Here is a 22,995-nt window from a genome sequence, read left to right as displayed (position 1 = left end):
CCTGGGGGTTATGTGATAAAGTGGAGAGAGATAAAGTGCCAGCCAAATAGCCCCTAACTGCCATGCTACAGGATGAGTTTGGAAATGGCAGTTGGGAGCTGGCTGGTTGGTACTTTATCTCTCTTTACAAGGCTTAGTTGGTGTTGGGCATTGTGGTGTCATTTATGGTGATTGCCACTATATGGGTGGGTGGAGGATGGATGAGCGGATAGACTGGTGAGTGGGATAATTTGGGACGTATGGTGGATGCAGGGATGACTCCAGATATCAAATAGGGTACCTGCACCAATGAGTCCCGGCAGGTGATGTTTGGTGCAGTTGATGCGGCTCCATGATTTGAAGTTTGGGTTGTGATGCTGCCCCACCCCTGGATCCACCACCATGGAGGACCCAGTCAGCTCCTTACAGCCATTTTACAGGCATTGGGGAAGATGTATTAAGCCTCCCAACATGACCCTCTCCAGGAGGACACTTAGCTCTGTTTCTGGACTTCCCTCTTAATGTATGATTGCTGTCACCTGTTTTAAACAGGTAAATGGCTAAGAAAGGTGTTTCCACACAGGTAATGGCAAATATAAATTAAGAGTAAGTGCCGAAACAGAGCATTGTGTCCCTCCTGGAGAGGGTCATGTTGGGAGGTATGTAAATGCAAGGGTGATAAAGAGAGATAAACGCCAGCCAATCACCTGCTAACTGCCATGTTACAGGCTGTGTTTGAAAATAGTCAGTAAGGAGCTGATTGGCTGGACGTTTATCTCTCCTTATCACCCTTGCTAAGGCTTGAAACATCTGCCCCAGTGTTTGGACATGCCAGATAGGTGTTGGCTGGTTGGTGGTTTAGCACTCTCCAAGGCTTAGAACATATGGCTGGTAAGTCTGTATAAGGACACACATGAGGGTCTGGCTGCTAAGCAGTTGGAGATCTGAGAGATGGACTCAGACTGTATAGGAAAGCAGCGTTATTAGCTATGGTCACCATGCATACCTCCCAACATGCCCCTCTGCTCCTGCACTTCCCTCTTAATGTATGATTACCAGCACCTGTGGGGAGCTAGGTAACTGATAAGAAAGGTGTCACCACAGGTGCTGGCAATCCTACATTACCAGGGAAGTCCAGGAACAGAGCATTGTGTCCTCCTGGAGAGGGGCATGCTGGGAGGTATGGATAATGTATGATTGCCAGCACCTGTGGGGAGCTAGGTAACTGATAAGAAAGGTGTCACCACAGGTGCTGGCAATCCTACATTACCAGGGAAGCCCAGGAACAGAGCATTGTGTCCTCCTGGAGAGGGGTATGCTGGGAGGTATGTATAATGTATGATTACCAGCACCTGTGGGGAGCTAGGTAACTCATAAGAAAGGTGTCACCACAGGTGCTGGCAATCATACATTACCAGGGAAGTCCAGGAGCAGAGCATTGTGTCCTCCTGGAGAGGGGCATGCTGGGAGGTATGGATAATGTATGTTTGCCAGCACCTGTGGGGAGCTTGGTAACTGATAAGAAAGGTGTCACCACAGGTGATGGCAATCATACATTACCAGGGAAGCCCAGGAACAGAGCATTGTGTCCTCCTGGAGAGGGGCATGCTGGGAGGTATGGATAATGTATGATTGCCAGCACCTGTGGGGAGCTTGGTAACTGATAAGAAAGGTGTCACCACAGGTGATGGCAATCCTACATTACCAGGGAAGCCCAGGGACAGAGCATTGTGTCCTCCTGGAGAGGGGCATGCTGGGAGGTATGGATAATGTATGATTGCCAGCACCTGTGGGGAGCTAGGTAACTGATAAGAAAGGTGTCACCACAGGTGATGGCAATCCTACATTACCAGGGAAGCCCAGGAACAGAGCATTGTGTCCTCCTGGAGAGGGGCATGCTGGGAGGTATGGATAATGTATGATTGCCAGCACCTGTGGGGAGCTAGGTAACTGATAAGAAAGGTGTCACCACAGGTGCTGGCAATCATACATTACCAGGGAAGCCCAGGAACAGAGCATTGTGTCCTCCTGGAGAGGGGCATGCTGGGAGGTATGGATAATGTATGATTGCCAGCACCTGTAGGGAGCTAGGTAACTGATAAGAAAGGTGTCACCACAGGAGCTGGCAATCCTACATTACCAGGGAAGCCCAGGAGCAGAGCATTGTGTCCTCCTGGAGAGGGGCATGCTGGGAGGTATGGATAATGTATGATTGCCAGCACCTGTGGGGAGCTGGGTAACTGATAAGAAAGGTGTCACCACAGGTGCTGGCAATCATACATTACCAGGGAAGCTAGGAACAGAGCATTGTGTCCTCCTGGAGAGGGGCATGCTGGGAGGTATTGATAATGTATGATTGCCAGCACCTGTGGGGAGCTAGGTAACTGATAAGAAAGGTGTCACCACAGGTGCTGGCAATCCTACATTACCAGGGAAATCCAGGAACAGAGCATTGTGTCCTCCTGGAGAGGGGCATGCTGGGAGGTATGGATAATGTAGGATTGCCAGCACCTGTGCGGAGCTAGGTAACTGATAAGAAAGATGTCACCACAGGTGCTGGCAATCATACATTACCAGGGAAGCCCAGGTACAGAGCATTGTGTCCTCCTGGAGAGGGGCATGCTGGGAGGTATGGATAATGTATGATTACCAGCACCTGTGGGGAGCTAGGTAACTGATAAGAAAGGTGTCACCACAGGTGCTGGCAATCATACATTACCAGGGAAGTCCAGGAGCAGAGCATTGTGTCCTCCTGGAGAGGGGCATGCTGGGAGGTATTGATAATGTATGATTGCCAGCACCTGTGGGGAGCTAGGTAACTGATAAGAAAGGTGTCACCACAGGTGCTGGCAATCATACATTACCAGGGAAGCCCAGGAGCAGAGCATTGTGTCCTCCTGGAGAGGGGCATGCTGGGAGGTATGGATAATGTATGTTTGCCAGCACCTGTGGGGAGCTAGATAACTGATAAGAAAGGTGTCACCACAGGTGCTGGCAATCATACATTACCAGGGAAGCCCAGGAGCAGAGCATTGTGTCCTCCTGGAGAGAGGCATGCTGGGAGGTATGGATAATGTATGTTTGCCAGCACCTGTGGGGAGCTAGGTAACTGATAAGAAAGGTGTCACCACAGGTGCTGGCAATCATACATAACCAGGGAAGTCCAGGAGCAGAGCATTGTGTCCTCCTGGAGAGGGGCATGCTGGGAGGTATGGATAATGTATGATTGCCAGCACCTGTGGGGAGCTGGGTAACTGATAAGAAAGGTGTCACCACAGGTGCTGGCAATCATACATTACCAGGGAAGCCCAGGAGCAGAGCACTGTGTCCTCCTGGAGAGGGGCATGCTGGGAGGTATGGATAATGTATGTTTGCCAGCACCTGTGGGGAGCTAGGTAACCGATAAGAAAGGTGTCACCACAGGTGCTGGCAATCCTACATTACCAGGGAAGCCCAGGAACAGAGCATTGTGTCCTCCTGGAGAGGGGCATGCTGGGAGGTATGGATAATGTAGGATTGCCAGCACCTGTGGGGAGCTAGGTAACTGATAAGAAAGGTGTCACCACAGGTGCTGGCAATCATACATTACCCGGGAAGCCCAGGTACAGAGCATTGTGTCCTCCTGGAGAGGGGCATGCTGGGAGGTATGGATAATGTATGTTTGCCAGCACCTGTGGGGAGCTAGATAACTGATAAGAAAGGTGTCACCACAGGTGCTGGCAATCATACATTACCAGGGAAGCCCAGGAACAGAGCATTGTGTCCTCCTGGAGAGGGGCATGCTGGGAGGTATGGATAATGTATGATTTCCAGCACCTGTGGGGAGCTAGGTAACTGATAAGAAAGATGTCACCACAGGTGCTGGCAATCATACATTACCAGGGAAGCTAGAAACAGAGCATTGTGTCCTCCTGGAGAGGGGCATGCTGGGAGGTATGGATAATGTATGATTGCCAGCACCTGTGGGGAGCTAGAAGAAAGGTGTCACCACAGGTGCTGGCAATCATACATTACCAGGGAAGCCCAGGAACAGAGCATTGTGTCCTCCTGGAGGGGGTCATGCTGGGAGGTATGGATAATGTATTATTGCCAGCACCTGTGGGGAGCTAGGTAACTGATAAGAAAGGTGTCACCACAGGTGCTGGCAATCATACATTACCAGGGAAGCCCAGGAGCAGAGTATTGTGTCCTCCTGGAGAGGGGCATGCTGGGAGGTATGGATAATGTATGATTGCCAGCACCTATGGGGAGCCAGGTAACTGATAAGAAAGGTGTCACCACAGGTGCTGGCAATCATACATTACCAGGGAAGCCCAGGAACAGAGCACTGTGTCCTCCTGGAGAGGGGCATGCTGGGAGGTATGGATAATGTAGAATTGCCAGCACCTGTGGGGGGAGCTAGGTAACTGATAAGAAAGGTGTCACCACAGGTGCTGGCAATCATACATTACCAGGGAAGACCAGGAACAGAGCACTGTGTCCTCCTGGAGAGGGGCATGCTGGGAGGTATGGATAATGTAGAATTGCCAGCACCTGTGGGGAGCTGGGTAACTGATAAGAAAGGTGTCACCACAGGTGCTGGCAATCATACATTACCAGGGAAGCCCAGGAGCAGAGCATTGTGTCCTCCTGGAGAGGGGCATGCTGGGAAGTATGGATAATGTATGATTGCCATCACCTGTGGGGAGCTAGGTAACTGATAAGAAAGGTGTCACCACAGGTGATGGCAATCATACATTACCAGGGAAGTCCAGGAACAGAGCACTGTGTCCTCCTGGAGAGGGGCATGCTGGGAGGTATGGATAATGTATGATTACCAGCACCTGTGGGGAGCTAGGTAACTGATAAGAAAGGTGTCACCACAGGTGCTGGCAATCATACATTACCAGGGAAGCACAGGAACAGAGCACTGTGTCCTCCTGGAGAGGGGCATGCTGGGAGGTATGGATAATGTAGAATTGCCAGCACCTGTGGGGAGTTAGGTAACTGATAAGAAAGATGTCACCACAGGTGCTGGCAATCATACATTACCAGGGAAGCTAGAAACAGAGCATTGTGTCCTCCTGGAGAGGGGCATGCTGGGAGGTATGGATAATGTATGATTGCCAGCACCTGTGGGGAGCTAGAAGAAAGGTGTCACCACAGGTGCTGGCAATCATACATTACCAGGGAAGCCCAGGAACAGAGCATTGTGTCCTCCTGGAGGGGGTCATGCTGGGAGGTATGGATAATGTATTATTGCCAGCACCTGTGGGGAGCTAGGTAACTGATAAGAAAGGTGTCACCACAGGTGCTGGCAATCATACATTACCAGGGAAGCCCAGGAGCAGAGTATTGTGTCCTCCTGGAGAGGGGCATGCTGGGAGGTATGGATAATGTATGATTGCCAGCACCTATGGGGAGCCAGGTAACTGATAAGAAAGGTGTCACCACAGGTGCTGGCAATCATACATTACCAGGGAAGCCCAGGAACAGAGCACTGTGTCCTCCTGGAGAGGGGCATGCTGGGAGGTATGGATAATGTAGAATTGCCAGCACCTGTGGGGGGAGCTAGGTAACTGATAAGAAAGGTGTCACCACAGGTGCTGGCAATCATACATTACCAGGGAAGACCAGGAACAGAGCACTGTGTCCTCCTGGAGAGGGGCATGCTGGGAGGTATGGATAATGTAGAATTGCCAGCACCTGTGGGGAGCTGGGTAACTGATAAGAAAGGTGTCACCACAGGTGCTGGCAATCATACATTACCAGGGAAGCCCAGGAGCAGAGCATTGTGTCCTCCTGGAGAGGGGCATGCTGGGAAGTATGGATAATGTATGATTGCCATCACCTGTGGGGAGCTAGGTAACTGATAAGAAAGGTGTCACCACAGGTGATGGCAATCATACATTACCAGGGAAGTCCAGGAACAGAGCACTGTGTCCTCCTGGAGAGGGGCATGCTGGGAGGTATGGATAATGTATGATTACCAGCACCTGTGGGGAGCTAGGTAACTGATAAGAAAGGTGTCACCACAGGTGCTGGCAATCCTACATTACCAGGGAAGCCCAGGAACAGAGCATTGTGTCCTCCTGGATCGGAGCATGTTGGGAGGTATGACCATGCCATAGCATTATGTGTGTGCAGGACATGCTGTATGTAACATCTCACTGTACTATGTCAGAGCAATGATGTGGGGATTGGTGAATAACCAGGCCTACCCCCCTCCCCCCTTACTGTCTTGCAGGTGCTCAATATAAGAAAACATTAACTCAGATTCGTTTTATGATCCGGTCTTGCTCTCTGGCCTGTCAGTTTGTCAGCATCGTCCTGTTTTCTGTTGGTGGTAAGTAGCAGTCAGACCTACTGGCGCCGCTGCAGAGCTGGATGCAGGTCGGTGGCACTGGCAGGTGTTGGCACTGGGCCCGCTCCGTCACTGAGTGTAAAATACAGGAACTAACTTCAGATGACATATAACAGTGTAACATCTCTCCACAGGGTGTTTGGAATGGACAGGCTGGACTTTAGTTATTATATGTACATCAATCTCCATCGTGACCCAACTAGGTTATATCTGGCCATGTAAGTATCCAGTGGCGTAACTAGGGAGGGTGCCGGGGATGCAATTGCTAAGGGGCCCAGCCGCTGGGGGGGGGGGCCCGAGGACCCAGCAGGCAATCCCCTGCACCCTTTCGAATGTGCTGACAGAGCAGAGTTAATATGGGTCCGGGGTCCGGCGGTTACAGTACCGGCTACTGCAGCTGACAGTGTGTCATTGCCGCCTGGTTTTGTGTTGGGCCACTCCTAGTAGGACTATTTTATTTAGTCCTACTTGTCCTGGGCCACTTTAAGTACCCAATCTGCCCCTGGATCTATGTATTGTCCATCTAAGCCACTTGTACTATCTTGTACAATGTCCATTTGTCCATCTATCAATCCATGCCCCAATATGGTGCTCAGCCTGTCAGTGCCCCCCTCCCACCACCCCACCCCATCCATCCATGCATCCTACCTGTCCTGGTAGTGCCTCTCCTGCTCATCCCCCCTCCTCTCTCCCTTACACACACACACTCTCTTCCTTGCTCTCAGACACTGTCTCTCTCTGACGCTCTCTGTGTCTCTCACTCCTTTCTTATTCCCTCTTTTACCAGGAAACTCTTTCTTCCCTACACCCTCTTTGTCACTCAACTGTTTTTGGCCCTATAAAGATTTTGCTATGGGGCCCACAAAGTTCTAGTTACGCCACTGTAAGTATCTATCTCTATAATCTCTCAGATCCACCACTGACCATGTACAACCAGGGCCATAGGTTACAAGAGACTTGTGTCATTCTCCAACTTTATTCCATGGCTGTATGTTCTGTCTTGGACCTCTCTGATCACCATGACTTGTGTCATTCTCCAACGTTATTCCCTGGCTATATGTTCTGTCTTGGACCTCTCTGATCACCATGACTTGTGTCATTCTCCAACGTTATTCCCTGGCTGTATGTTCTGTCTTGGACCTCTCTGATCACCATGACTTGTGTCATTCTCCAACATTATTCCATGGCTGTATGTTCTGTCTTGGACCTCTCTAATCACCATGACTTGTGTCATTCTCCAACGTTATTACCTGGCTGTATGTGCTGTCTTGGACCTCTCTGATCCCCGTGACTGGTGTCATTCTCCAACTTTATTCCATGGCTGTATGTTCTGTCTTGGACCTCTCTGATCACCATGCCTTGTGTCATTCTCCAACGTTATTCCATGGCTGTATGTACTGTCTTGGACCTCTCTGATCACCATGACTTGTGTCATTCTCCAACGTTATTCGCTGGCTGTATGTTCTGTCTTGGACCTCTCTGATCACCATGACTTGTGTCATTCTCCAACGTTATTCCCTGGCTGTATGTTCTGTCTTGGACCTCTCTGACCCCCTACCCCTCCCCTCAGAGTATACTTACATAGATCTGGGAAGCAGGTCCCTCCTGACTTGTGTCAGTCTCCAACGTTATTCCATGGCTGTATGTTCTGTCTTGGACCTCTCTGATCACCATGACTGGTGTCATTCTCCAACGTTATTCCCTGGCTGTATGTTCTGTCTTGGACCTCTCTGATCACCATGACTTGTGTCATTCTCCAACGTTATTCCCTGGCTGTATGTTCTGTCTTGGACCTCTCTGATCACCATGACTTGTGTCATTCTCCAACGTTATTCCCTGGCTGTATGTTCTGTCTTGGACCTCTCTGATCACCATGACTTGTGTCATTCTCCAACGTTATTCCCTGGCTGTATGTTCTGTCTTGGACCTCTCTGATCACCATGACTTGTGTCATTCTCCAACGTTATTCCCTGGCTGTATGTTCTGTCTTGGACCTCTCTGATCACCTTGACTTGTGTTGCAGGGTTGCGAGGATTGATTAGAACATACAGTGTCATACCTGTGCGGCGTATAATAGGACTACCAAATGGCACTGAGACCGGAGGTAAGATCGGAGATGCACTGGCAGAGCTGGTAGATGACTATTGCTGATTGGGTAGTCAGTGGGCCTGATTCGGATGCTGGTACTGAGAGGGGGCACAGACTAATAACTTGGGCCCCCCACCCCTCCCCTCAGAGTATACTTGCATAGATCTGGGAAGCAGGTCCCTCCTACTCAGCCATCTTCCCAGGAAAGGAAAGGCTCTGGTACTGATCCCGAGTCTCTGCTCTCTAGTGCAGCCATCGCCACTTTCTGGAAGGGACATTTGAGGGTCCCGGGTCCAGTGAAGCCCACCAGTCCTCTTACCTGTCAGTAGCAGAAGCTCCTCTCCCCAGCCCAGTACACGCTGCTGTGTGTGTGTGTGCAGGGCTGGGCTTCAGGGGTGGGGGGATCACTCTGGTTTCCCCCAACCCCCATGGATTTTCCCCCATTCCTTTCATTATATAAGGAGACTCCTGCGATTAGGCCATTCCCTCCCTTAGGAAAGGTACTGGGGCCCACTGCAGCTCTCCGCAGCCAGCTCCCATCACTTCTCATGCAGGGGGAAAATGGTGGAATGTATCAGATTCTCTATGTAACAATGAAGGCATCCTGCCCTAAGTAACTTGTACAGCATCATGTCTGCAAGATATGACTATATACAACCTGTCCTCTGCTTCCCAGGGAATGGAGCCAAACTAAACCAACGGTGGTCGGACCGTTACCTTCTCTGCACAGTTATACCGGAGATCACATTTACATTATGTGCCTTCTACCTCTCTGCATGTAAGTCATCAGTGCGCTCACATACAGTATATACATATATATATATATATATATATAGTAAAATCGAAGAACCGCACTCCTTCCATTACTTGCGGACAACTTTGTGGTACTCCGCTCTACAGGAAACAGCGTCCCAAATATAGCAATTTTTGTTGGAAGCAGGCACTCACCATAAACCATAGAATAGTTGAGACAAGGATTTATTTCATAGTTGTCAAGACACGAGTATGTAACATCAAGGGCACTGCCTGGTGTTCCTGGTCCTTGATGTTACATACTCGTGTCTTGACAAATAAATCCTTGTCTCAACTATTCTATGGTTTATGGTGAATGCCTGCTTCCAACAAAAATTGCTATATATATATATATATATATATATATATATATATATATATATATATATATATATATATTTTATTTACTTGCTTGTAGGGAACGCACACCGCTCCTGTAGTAATCCTGAGTGTCAGGTCGTAAATAGATACAGTCTTGTTTACAAGTGCAGCAAACATGAGCTCACTGCACATGGAAGGAACAGCACATCCAGCACATCCAATAATGCAAAAAGGAAATGTAATGTAAATGGGTCATGATACTTACCACAAGGGCAGATACTCACAAAAGTGGCAGTAGCATAGTTAAGGTCTGCTCCATAGGCAGTACCCTGACGGGCCGTTTCGGCGAGCAAACGCCTTTTTCAAAGCCCGAAACAGCCCGTCAGGGTACTGCTCATGGAGCGGACTTTAACTATGCTGCTGCCACTTTTGTGATGTGGATGAAATGAAGCTGCTGTCTGCCCTTGTGGTAAGTATCATGACCCATCTACATTACATTTCCTTTTTGCATTATTGGATGTGCTGGATGTGCTGGTCCTTCCATGTGCAGTGAGCTCATGTTTGCTGCACTTGTAAACAAGACTGTATCTTATATATATATATATACACATTTACATTATGTGCATTCTACTTCTCTGCATGTAGTAGTAGTAGTAGTACGTTTATTTATAAGGCGCCGCAAAGTGTAGTATAGCTGGTAGAAGTAAAATCAGCATCAGTTTTCAGAAGTAGGTGTGGAAATTGTCGAGGAGACTGAAGATGAAGTAGAGGAAGGGAAGAACAGGACAGGAGGACAGGTGAGGTAAAGAGGTAGGGTGAGTACGTGAGGAAGGAGGGCCCTGCTCATAAGAGTTAACATACTAAAAATAGGTGGGTGGACGATCGAAAAACAACAGGATAAGTAGGAATGGAGGCAGGATAGGAGGATCAAAAGAGGTTAGGAGGAGGGATAGGCTAGTCAAAAAAAAGTGGGTTTTGAGGGAGCGCATGTGTCATTAGTGCACTCACATACAGTATATACATATATGTATATACACACTGAGTGGCCAAATTATTATGACCACTTGACACTTATACACAGATTGGCCATAACTTCACGTTGCATCAGTTGCACTGTGTTGCTTGTGAAAAAATGGGCAAAAAACGTGATGTAACTGAGTTTCTACCCGCGATGATTGTAGGCGCTCGAACCGTCTGAACCAGTATCAGCAAAACGGCTGCACTTGTAAAGTGTTCGAGAGCAGCAGTTATTAATGATTACAGAGAGTGGACTACCCAGCAGAAAACCGGGTCTCAACGTCAGGCTTGTGGTCGTCACAGGCTACTGAGTGCTCGATCTGACAGGAGACTCGCCAGAGTTGTCCAGTCCAACAGAAGAGCAACAGTCCGTCACATTGCGGGGAAACTTAATCAAGGAGCAACTGGGAAGGTCTCTGAACGAACTGTTCCCGCACATTACTCCGTATAGGCTATGGAAGCAGATGACCTGTTCGACATCCTCTACTGTCTGCCTTGAACAAGAGCAGATGTCTCCAGGTCACAAAGGAGCACAAGGATTGGACGGTAGATGACTGGAAAAGGATCATGTGGTCCGATGAATCCCGTTTTCAATTACACCATGCAGATGGCAGGGTGCAAATATGGAGAAAACCGCACGAAATCATGGACCCCAACTGCATTGCCACAACACTTCCAGCTGGTGGCGGCAATATTATGGTTTGGGGGATGTTTTCTTGGCATTGTATGGGTCCTTTGATTCCTGTGGAACAACGTCTGAACAGCCAAGGGTATTTGCGTGTTATCGCAGACCAAGTACATCCTGTTATGTTAATGGTGTACCCTGCCGGGGATGGATACTTCCAGCAGGACAATGCTCCCTGTCATGAAGATGCCAGTGTCCGCAGATGGTTCGAAGACCAGGACAGAGACTTCACCTTGGTGTTCTCCATCTTAGTTGGCTGCACAATCACCGGACCTCAATCCAATTGAGAATCGGTGGGATGAGATTGAACGGGCCATCAGGCAGCCGGATCCAGAACCATCAAATCTTAAGGAATTGGAAAGTGCAGTTCATCGGATATGGTCTCAAATTCCTCATAGCACCTACCAGCATCTCATAGAATCCATGCAGCATTAAGGGCAAAAGGTGGTCCAACATTGTATTGAGGGGGTGGTCATAATAATTGGACCACTCAGTGTATATACTGGGTGTGTGTATATGCCTCCGATGTCCCATCAGACAGACTCCCAGCTCCAAGTATGTCACAGCAGAAACACGCCCGACCGGTTGCGTCTCGTCTGGATGAAGTCAGGCAGCTGTTACAGACAGTGACTGATTATTCTCTTGTTCCCCAGGTCACCGGTTTACGTACGGAGAAATACTGCTCATCTGTCTATCACCTTTGGTTATCGTGGTTCCAGTGGGAATCATATTCATGTACTGTAAGTCTGTGCTGCAGGTTCCAGCTGTATATTATATAATGTATAATATCCGTGTAGTGTAATGATACGTACACACTGACCGATATATCGGCTGTTCCATCGAATGGCCAATATATCGATGCTGTGTGTACAAGCGATATATCTGTGACCAGCGTCAGTCACAGATATATTGCGTCGGCTGTGCACCGCAGCCAATGTCCGATGTATCTAACGATATACAGGTGCATCGTTCTGTGAGTATGGGCAGTCCACTGCCGCAGGTGATTGATAAGTCAGCGGGCGCATGCAAATGTAGTGGATTGCATAACGGGGGCAATTGGGCATCCTAAGGACAAGTCAGCCCCGATTTCCCCTGAGCTTCCCCGGCAGCTCCCCGCGGGAGCTTGATAAGTTTTGGCACTTGATGTGCCATTTTTTACATGTGATAAATCGGATGCGATTTATCACATGTAAAATTGTGGGGGGGAGGCATCAGGAGCAGGCTGAGAGTGGGGACCGTTCAGGGAGCGGCAGGAGCAGGGACTGGTCTGGGGAGCAGCACAGGGTGTAGCGGCAGGCAGGGAGCGGGGACCGAGGCGCAGATGCTGAGCAGAGACCGGGGGCGCGGCGGGAGAATAGAAGGAAATCCTATTCAAAAGACTAAGCGGCCGCTGATTGGCTGGGAACTCAGGCAATCAGCGGCCGCCCGGTCTTTTGAATAGGATGGTTTCTATTCTCCCGCCGCTCTGCGGAACCCACGGCGAGCGGGAGAATAGAAACCATCCTATTCAAAAGACCGGGTGGCCGCTGATTGCCTGAGTTCCCAGCCAATCAGCGGCTGCTCAGTCTTTTGAATAGGATTTCCTTCTATTCTCCCGCCGCGCCCCCGGTCTCTGCTCAGCATCTGCACCGCGGTCCCCGCTCCCTGCCGGCCGTTGCACATTGTGCCGCTCCCCGGACCAGTACCTGCTCCTGCAGCTCCCCGGACAGGTAACTACTCCCAGCCTGCACCTGATGCTCCCCCCCCCCCCCCCCCAGACGGCTGCACATGATTAATCTTATGTGCAGACCGTCCGACATCTGGATCTGATCCGATGCGCACGGGACCGCACATCAGATCAGATGTCATACCCTACGCAATTTGGCCAATTTCACCCGATTTCTCGGTCCATCCTCCAGAATTGGGTGAAATCGGGGCCAAATCGCGTAGTGTATGGGGGCCTTATGTTGCTATGGGCAACCAATTATATACTATCTATTATCTTCTAGAAGGTGATAAGGTAAATTAATAAGAAGTAAATTCTGATTGGTTGCCCATAGCCACAACCCAGGAGAAATAGAAACTCCCATCTTAGTAAATTTCCTGGATATCCTGACACGGGTTCCAGTGTAATACTGTCACCATGTTGCTGTTGCTGACAGCCGCTGTACACTCTCCCTTAGGTTGGAAACAAAAAACCAACAGCAGCAACGCGGATCCAGAGTCCGACAGTCCATTTAAGAAGGCGCCTCCAGTGTTCAACGGCCGGGAAACCGTAAGTACTACAGACTCATGGAGACGGGAGAGCAGCCTGTGTGCGGTACTGTGCGTTGTACTGAGCGTGGTACTGTGTGCGTGGTACTGTGTGTGTGGTACTGTGCGTGGTACTGTGCGTGGTACTGTGTGTGGTACTGTGTGTGTGGTAATGTGCGCGTGGTACTGTGTGTGTGGTACTGTGCGTGGTACTGTGCGTGGTACTGTGTGTGGTACTGTGTGTGTGGTAATGTGCGCGTGGTACTGTGTGCGTGGTACTGTGTGTGTGTGGTACTGTGTGGGGTACTGTGTGTGTGGTACTGTGTGTGGTTATGTGCGTGTGGTACTGTGTGCGTGGTACTGTGTGTGCGTCGTACTGTGTGTGTGGTACTGTGTGTGTGTGGTACTGTGTGTGGTAATGTGCACGTGGTACTGTGTGTGTGGTACTGTGTGTGGTACTGTGTGTGGTACTGAGCGCGGTACTGTGTGTGGTACTGAGCGTGGTACTGTGTGTGTGTGTGGTACTGTGTGTGTGGTACTGTGCGTGGTACTGTGTGTGTGGTACTGTGCGTGTGGTACTGTGTGTGGTACTGAGCGTGGTACTGTGTGTGTGTGGTACTGTGTGTGTGGTACTGTGTGTGTGGTACTGTGTGTGGTACTGAGCGCAGTACTGTGTGTGGTACTGTGTGCATGGTACTGTGCATGGTACTGTGTGTGGTACTGAGCACATTACTGTGTGTGGTACTGTGTGTGGTACTGAGCGTGGTACTGTGTGTGTGGTACTGTGTGTGTGTGGTACTGTGTGTGTGGTACTGTGTGTGTGTGGTACTGTGTGTGTGGTACTGTGCGTGGTACTGAGCGCGGTACTGTGTGTGGTACTGAGCGTGGTACTGTGTGTGTGTGGTACTGTGTGTGTGTGGTACTGTGCGTGGTACTGAGCGTGGTACTGTGTGTGTGGTACTGAGCGCGGTACTGTGTGTGTGGTACTGTGTGTGTGGTACTGTGCACCCTCAGTCCTCCCGCTAGCCAGGGCCTGATTACCGGTTCCCGGTGCCCTGGGCTGACACATGCTATGTCTACAATCTCGAGGTCGACCACTAATTGAGTCTAGGTCGATAATGACAGGAGGTCAACACAAGCAAAAGGTTGATGTGAAAATGGTCGACATGTGAAAAAGATGACACAGGTTTTTTATGTTATTTTTGGTGTTGCCGTGGACACGGTGTCCTCTGACACGGCTCGCAGCGTTCGCACATTATTATGTTCTCCCTCTATGCCCACTGGGATGTGAACAAGTCAGTAACATACATGAAAAACTTGTGTTGACCATGTCCATGTCGGCCTTTTGCTTGTGTCGGCCTTCTGTCAATGCTTACCTAGACCATATATAGACCATTATTCGGTTTCAACCTACTCACGGCCAACCATTCGTGGTCGCCGTGGTGACCAGATACCCGCCAGTCCACATACCCGTGTGCATGTGTGACGTAATGCTTGTGGTGGCGTGGCGTGGCTTTAAGCTGCCCGGTTGGTTCTGTAGCACAATGTACATAAAGTAATGGTTCCATTGGCACAGCCATCTGCTAGTCACCTCACCCCCCACAGTACATCGGGACAGGATTAAATGAGGCCTTTATGTTATTCCTCGGCTGTCATCTGCCCCCCTCCCCCCCCCCAGTCCTGGCAGCCTATTGGTTAATCAGGCACTGCGGGTAGCACAGTGCTGGCATTGCATTGCCGTTACATAGTGCATTTCATGGCACAGCCCAATCCTCCTTACACAGAGATGTATTGGCCTAGAGGCATGAGACATGGTGGCGGTGAGAGGCGGGGCACTATGTCACCGTGGGAGATGCATGCAGTGCCCGTGTTATCGCTAACACCTCATATAGGGCTACATTCTCTAAGCTTCAAAAGTCCAATCAGCTCCTACCTGTCATGTCACAGACTGTGTTTGAAAAATGTCAGAAAGGAGCTGATTGGCTGGACGTATATCACTTTCCATGGTACTTGATACGTGGTCCTAGAACGGCCACAATCGCGGGCATCGTGTACCTTAAAGTTGAGGTATACGATGCCCGCGATGGACCCAATTTCCTTTGAAATCAGGTCCATTTTGCTGGCAAAGGCAAAATCGCGGGCATTGCCCCTGACGCGACCGACGCGATGCCCGCGATTTTGCCATAGGCTTCAATGTTAAAATAGTTTTTATCATTGAAATCGGGAGCATCGCGTCGGTTGATTAAGTCCATCTCACATAGGAAACAATGTGAAATGGGCCAATATGACCCATTTCACATTGTATATGGCCCCGTAGTCACCCCACGATTGACGCAAACCCGATGCGTGGCGAGCGCAGCGAGCCCGCGAGGGGCGGCGGTGTGAGTGTGGAGTTGAGAATATAAAGTGTGGCGAGCGCAGCGAGCCACCGAGCCTGAAGCGTGGCGAGCGCAGCGAGCCACATGAGGGGACGCGTATACCTGTGAAGTTATACGCGGCCGCTCGCCACGCTTCGGGCTCGGTGGCTCGCTGCACTTTATATTCTCAACTCCACGCCGACGTGAATAGTAGGGATATGAAAATGTCGGAGGACGCGCACCGCCACCCCACGCGGGCTCGCTGCGCTCGCCATGGTTAGGGTTCGCGTCAATCGTGGCCAAGGCCGCTGAGCTTAGAGATAGTGATGTGCTGTGTGATCTAGCATACTCCGCTATTAATAATATCACCTGTTGTGCTGACCTCTGCTCTACCCTCTGTTTTAGGAAGGAAACAACTCTGACAATACCTCTGAGCGGAACAATAACACCGATCCCAATGTGCCTGATACGGAGGTTTCACCACTCAGACCCGGATCTGACCAACTGTGCTCCTAATCTACTACACTGAAGCCAGGAGGATGCGGGTGGTACGGTGGTTCCGCAGGTTCGGCACCGCACGCATCCCCCAATCAGCTGCATTTTACATTTAAACTTTAACCTTTCAGTGCCAAGTGGATTTACATAATACTGTATAGAAAAAGTAATCTTTTTTTACACAATATTTTTTAACATTATATAACAAATGTGAACGACGCCGGTATTTTTAGCGGAAATTCTGCAATGTCTCAGAGACGTTGGCCCTCAAAGGGTTAAAGCTGTTACCAGATGGACGCACGGTTTTAACCCCCAAATTACTCATTTTAATATTGGTGAACTGTGAACCCTGCAGGTCCGGTCCAGGCCATTGGATGCTACTGGAGGAATGGTTTGTACATTAGCTGCTGTTCACCTCTGAATAATGTTACGTATTAATGTGAAGGCAGCAGCAGCACTGAGCCCCTACTCATTGTGTTAGGGCAGCGGTTCTCAAACTGTGGGTCCTGACCCCAAAGTGGGTCCCGACCTTCTCAGCATGGGGTCACGACTCCATGTTGCGGACCATCAGGCTGATGACTTTCCTTGAATCACAGACTGAGATTAGAAGTCTGAAAAGTCTGTGGAATGTTCTGTTATTTTAGACTCCTCACATCATTTTGTGCCTCCACAATGCTGCCATGTATGTGCTGTCTGCTGACTAAACATGAGATGTAGTGACCTTCTGCTGTAACCTGCTGAGGTCCTCCAATTAATTTTATTGTCTGATGGGGTCCCACAGCAAAATAGTTTGAGGACCCCTGTGTTAGGGGATTGTATAGCAGAAGCTGCAGTGTCAGGAATGTACATTCCAATTATTATTATTTATGTTTTTTGCATGGATTGACACATGGTGCTTATTGGGGTGCTAATGACAGGATTATATTCTCCAAACCCTAATACAGCTGCCTTACATTACTGTCCATTCGGGAGGCAGGAGGCTCCTACAGTATTTGTTATGTTTAAATTCCTGCTGCCCTTTAGAAGATGTCTTTTATGTATTATCTGCACTGCGAGAAGTGGTAGTGCTCAACGTACAGAACATGTGCTTAACCCACTGCATTATCAATGTATTAATAGGGAGGAAGCCATGAGCCCTATTCTGTACGAGAACTATACATTTCTTTTGCCAAGTGACTATTATTATTGATTGTATTATTTATAGATGTATTTTGTAACTTGCTAATGATTCATGTATAGATGTATTTTGTAACTTGCTAATGATTCATGAAATGCACTTTCTGGTTTCTTGCACAAAAGCTATTATCTCTAGATATAAGTAGATATCCGCTTGGCCACAATTCTTCCATGTTGCCGATCTCCATGAACCTTCATCCATGTTTTTTAATCATGTAAAACTAATTGGCTTCCTCTTTATTCAGCTGCACAATGCTGGGGTATAATCCAGCTGCCCCCCATTAACCAGCCTGCACCAGCTCCGCGCCGCGCTCCCCAGCCACAGCATTCCTGCTTCAGGTACAGTTGGCTTTGGCCTTCAGACTGAAATCTTTTGCCTGCCCCGGCCAAACTTATGTGCTATCTAGTCCCCACTCTGAATTGGGGTCTGTGCCCTCCGTTACCACTCCAGCTTACACTGCTGCACCCTCTCTGGGGTGATGTCTGTGCCCTCCGTTACCACTCCAGCTTACACTGCAGCACCCTCTCTGGGGTGGTGTCTGTGCCCTCCGTTACCACCCCAGCTTACACTGCTGCACCCTCGCTGGGGTGGTGTCTGTGCCCGCCGTTACCACCCCAATTTACACTGCTGCAGACTTGTATCGCAGCACGTCCCCAATGTCTCTGAGGGATCTTGTTTACCTAAGATGGCTGCCTCACCAGCGGTGTACCGTGTGCCAATTCCACTGTGTAATCTTTAATCACACGATTCTGCCTCACCAGCTGTGTCTTATATTGTCTTTGTATGGTATATTACCTGTGGACAGCTATCATTTCATATAATCTAGCTTGTATTTCTACTATCTCTACTGGTTCCAGCAATTGTAATCCACTGTATGGCGCTCGAGTCCGCAGCCTGCCTGGTACTGTCATAGGCGGCATGAAGAACCTGTGGAATTTATGGCCAGGATGTCTTGGGAACCCATTTTGTTCCGATTTTTTTTTTAATTTTGCAAAGGTGTCCGATGTAATAGCGCCAGCGTCCGAGGTTTGCGGCTCTGAATAGGAGCAGCCTGTAAAAAGCCGGATCCAGAAGTTTTACCCATGTTACACCCACGCAAGGCCAAGTGGGAAACTAGTTTAAAAGTCAGACAAAATTAGAGCCTTTTTTATTGGGGGGGGTTTCTAGTCCACAATGTTCAAAGTCATTAGCAGGTACCAGTGACAGTGTGCCAAAGATGGCTGCCTTTTATGTAATAGGATGACAACTGAGGAGGGAACTTCAAATAAAACCATGCTATACAGATATGATGACTATTATTATTATTATTATTATTATTGCACAAAGGTTATTTTATCTTGTTAGTAAGTTATAAGCTATAAGGGAAAGTGTGTTACTAGTTGAATGTATTTGCCATGTGAATATGAATTTTGGGGTCACTTGACCGGTCCCTGGATTGAAACGTGCTTTCGTGCTATTTTCAGCAATAAATTTCTAAATTTTACACAAATCCCGTTTCTGGTCTCATTTCTAATGAACTTGTGGCCGGCCAGCATCCTCTGTGGAGCTCTCCAGCTGTGGAATTGGGTGATGTGGGTGCAGATACCTTGGTGTATTTATATATATATATATATATATATATATATATATATATATATATATATATATATATATATATATATATATATATATATATATATATACAGTATATGCGAGTATAATACAGTACGTGGTGCAATTACACAACCAGGAAACTGAGAGAAAATGACTGTGTTAGATCACTATGTCTGTGAGCCGAGAAGCATTTCCCAGGGTTCCATGGGACGGCCTCATCGTCAGACTGCTGGAGTCTCTCCCAGGTGAAAGGTCCACAATAACTGAAGACAAATGGAGCCCCCCAGAGATTTGTAGGGAGACCAGTAATATGTTCCCAGGTGCACATGTACCGTATGTGGTACACGGCTGCGATGCCCTGGGTGTATCTACCACCATACTGTATATTATTTCACTTGAAAGATGGACCTATCAGGCTGCCAAAGAAAACTACAACTTTTAAGTTGTCACGCTGCGCAGAGCCGCGCTGCCAGGGACGGGTGACGCCGGGCAGCATCTGAGCACTCGCTCAGACGCTGCCCGGCATTAGACTGCGCATGTGCAGTCTAATCCCAAAATCCCGGCGTTTTCGGTGCCAAATCCCAGGATCCCACCGATGCCGATCCCGGGATTGGCCACCCTAATCTCAACACGCTGTACTACACTCTCCTCAAATCCCCTCTTTCTCTATTCTTGATACCAGAATAATGCACTGACTTCGTCCAGATTGGTCTTATTAAGGACTTTCTTCCTATTTCAGGTTTTCAATTTGGATAACACCACTAATCTCTACTGCTTAAATGTAATGAATTAATACTCAGTAGATGGTTCTTTTTCATTATTACTAATATAACTATTTAACATTATTACATTTGAGCTATTCGGCCTCTATATCTTATATGACTTAGAATTAAAAGTTACGTTTCAACTCATTTCACTCAACAAGTATTGTATCAAAACTGTGCCTCCCACAGGTAATCCATTTTGTTAAACGGATGGTCTGTCTCTCACGGACAACTGTTTTTCTTGTATGAACCTCGACAAACTCTATTCTTGCAATTATGACCCTATTCTACTATCCTTATCTAAATCAGTGGATACACGGAGTGATCTCCCCCTGTCTCTGCTGGGAAGAGTGGAGTTAATTAAGTCCAATCACATCACTAATCGCTGATCCAGTCACTAATCACTGCTCCAATCGCTGCTCCTATCACTAATCACTGCTCCAATTGCTGCTCCTATCACTAATCACTGCTCCAATCGCTGCTCCTATCACTAATCACTGCTCCAATCGCTGCTCCTATCACTAATCACTGCTCCAATCGCTGCTCCTATCACTAATCACTGCTCCAATTGCTGCTCCTATCACTAATCACTGCTCCAATCGCTGCTCCTATCACTAATCACTGCTCCAATCGCTGCTCCTATCACTAATCACTGCTCCAATCGCTGCTCCTATCACTAATCACTGCTCCAATCGCTGCTCCTATCACTAATCACTGCTCCAATCGCTGCTCCTATCACTAATCACTGCTCCAATTGCTGCTCCTATCACTAATCACTGCTCCAATCGCTGCTCTTATCACTAATCACTGCTCCAATCGCTGCTCCTATCACTAATCACTGCTCCAATCGCTGCTCCTATCACTAATCACTGCTCCAATCGCTGCTCCTATCACTAATCACTGCCACCATCGCTGCTCCTATCACTAATCACTGCTCCAATCGCTGCTCCTATCACTAATCACTGCTCCTATCACTAATTGCTACTCCAATGAAATCACCAATCGCTGCGCCAATCACTGCTCCAATCACTAATAACTGCTCCAATCACTGCCACCATCGCTGCTCCAATCACTAATCGTGGCGCAAAATCACTGCTTCAATCTCTTCTCCAATCACTAGTCACTGCTCCAATCAATTATCCAATCACTAATCACTGCTCCAATCACTAATCACTGCTCCAATCACTAATCACTGCTCCAATCAATTATCCAATCACTGCTCCGATCACTGCCACAAACGCTGCTCCAATCACTGCTCCAATCATTCTCCAATCACTAATCACTGCTCCAATCACTAATCGCTGCTCCAATCATTCACTAATCACTTCTCCAATAACTAATCACTGCTCCAATCACTAATTACTGCTCCAATCATTCTCCAATCACGAATCACTGCTCTAATTGCTTCTCCAATCACTAATCACTGCTCCAATCACTTCTCCAATCACTAATCACTTCTCCAATCACTAATCACTGCTCCAACCATTCTCCAATCACTAATCACTGCTCCAATCATTCTCCAATCACTAATCACTGCTACAATCACTTCTCCAATCACTAATCACTGCTCCCACCACTTCTCCAATCACTAATCACTGCTCCAATCACTTCTCCAATCACTAATCACTGCTCCAATCACTAATCACTGCTCCAATCACTTCTCCAATCACTAATCACTGCTCCAATCACTAATCGCTGCTCCAATCATTCTCCAATCACTAATCACTTCCCCAATCACTAATCACTGCTCCAATAACTTCTCCAATCACTAATCACTGCTCCAGTCACTAATCGCTGCTCCAATCACTAATCACTGCTCCAATCACGTCTCCAATCACTAATCACTGCTCCAATCACTAATCACTGCTCCAATCATTCTCCAATAACTAATTACTGCTCCAATCATTCTCCAATCACTAATCACTGCTCCAATCATTCTCCAATCACTAATCACTGCTTCAATCGCTTCTGCAATCACTAATCACAGCTCCAATTGCTTCTCTAATCACTGCTCCAATCACTTCTCCAATCACTAATCACTGCTCCAATCACTAATCACTTCTCCAATCACTAATCACTGCTCCTATCACTAATCACTGCTCCTATCACTAATCACTGCTCCAATCGCTGCTCCTATCACTAATCACACCTCCAATCACTAATCACCGCTCCAATCACTAATCACTTCTCCAATCACTAATCACTGCTCCAATCATTCTCCAATCACTAATCACTGCTCCAATCACTTCTCCAATCACTAATCACTGCTCCAATCACTTCTCCAATCACTAATCACTGCTCCAATCACTGCTCCAATCACTAATCGCTGCTCCAATCATTCTCCAATCACTAATCACTGCTCCAATCACTTCTCCAATCACTGCTCCAATCACTAATCGCTGCTCCAATCACTAATCACTGCTCCAATCACGTCTCCAATCACTAATCACTGCTTCAATCACTTCTCCAATCACTAATCACTGCTCCAATCATTCTCCAATGACTAATCACTGCTCCAATCATTCTCCAATCACTAATCACTGCTCCAATCGCTGCTCCAATCACTAATCACTGCTCCAATCACGTCTCCAATCACTAATCACTGCTTCAATCACTTCTCCAATCACTAATCACTGCTCCAATCATTCTCCAATAACTAATCACTGCTCCAATCATTCTCCAATGACTAATCACTGCTCCAATCATTCTCCAATCACTAATCACTGCTCCAATCACGTCTCCAATCACTAATCACTGCTCCAATCACTTCTCCAATCACTGCTCCAATCACTAATCGCTGCTCCAATCACTAATCACTGCTCCAATCACGTCTCCAATCACTAATCACTGCTTCAATCACTTCTCCAATCACTAATCACTGCTCCAATCATTCTCCAATGACTAATCACTGCTCCAATTGCTGCTCCAATCACTAATCACTGCTCCAATCACGTCTCCAATCACTAATCACTGCTTCAATCACTTCTCCAATAACTAATCACTGCTCCAATCATTCTCCAATAACTAATCACTGCTCCAATTCATTCTCCAATGACTAATCACTGCTCCAATCATTCTCCAATCACTAATCACTGCTCCAATCACGTCTCCAATCACTAATCACTGCTTCAATCACTTCTCCAATCACTAAT

General features: G+C 48.0%; 1 protein-coding gene across 3 annotated transcripts in view; it reads left to right on the top strand.

Annotated features, from left to right (window-relative positions):
* The window catches only part of LOC146067815 (uncharacterized), a 37,320-nt gene extending 18,356 nt beyond the window's left edge, over positions 1-18,964 (top strand). For all 3 annotated transcript variants that reach the window (XM_083179214.1, XM_083179207.1, XM_083179213.1), the window contains exons 6-12: positions 6,206-6,304; positions 6,457-6,540; positions 8,346-8,426; positions 9,087-9,188; positions 11,879-11,965; positions 13,388-13,479; positions 16,220-18,964. In XM_083179214.1, the coding sequence (XP_083035340.1) occupies positions 6,206-6,304; positions 6,457-6,540; positions 8,346-8,426; positions 9,087-9,188; positions 11,879-11,965; positions 13,388-13,479; positions 16,220-16,330 (656 nt within the window). In that variant the 3' untranslated portion in view covers positions 16,331-18,964. The remainder of the gene's footprint in view (positions 1-6,205; positions 6,305-6,456; positions 6,541-8,345; positions 8,427-9,086; positions 9,189-11,878; positions 11,966-13,387; positions 13,480-16,219) is intronic.
* The last annotated feature ends 4,031 nt before the right edge of the window (positions 18,965-22,995 follow it).

The sequence above is a fragment of the Crinia signifera genome, chromosome 1 (genome assembly GCF_055691185.1).
Source record: "Crinia signifera chromosome 1, ASM5569118v1, whole genome shotgun sequence".
NCBI classification, from domain to species: domain Eukaryota; kingdom Metazoa; phylum Chordata; class Amphibia; order Anura; family Myobatrachidae; genus Crinia; species Crinia signifera.
This window is presented reverse-complemented; position numbering and strand designations above follow the sequence as displayed.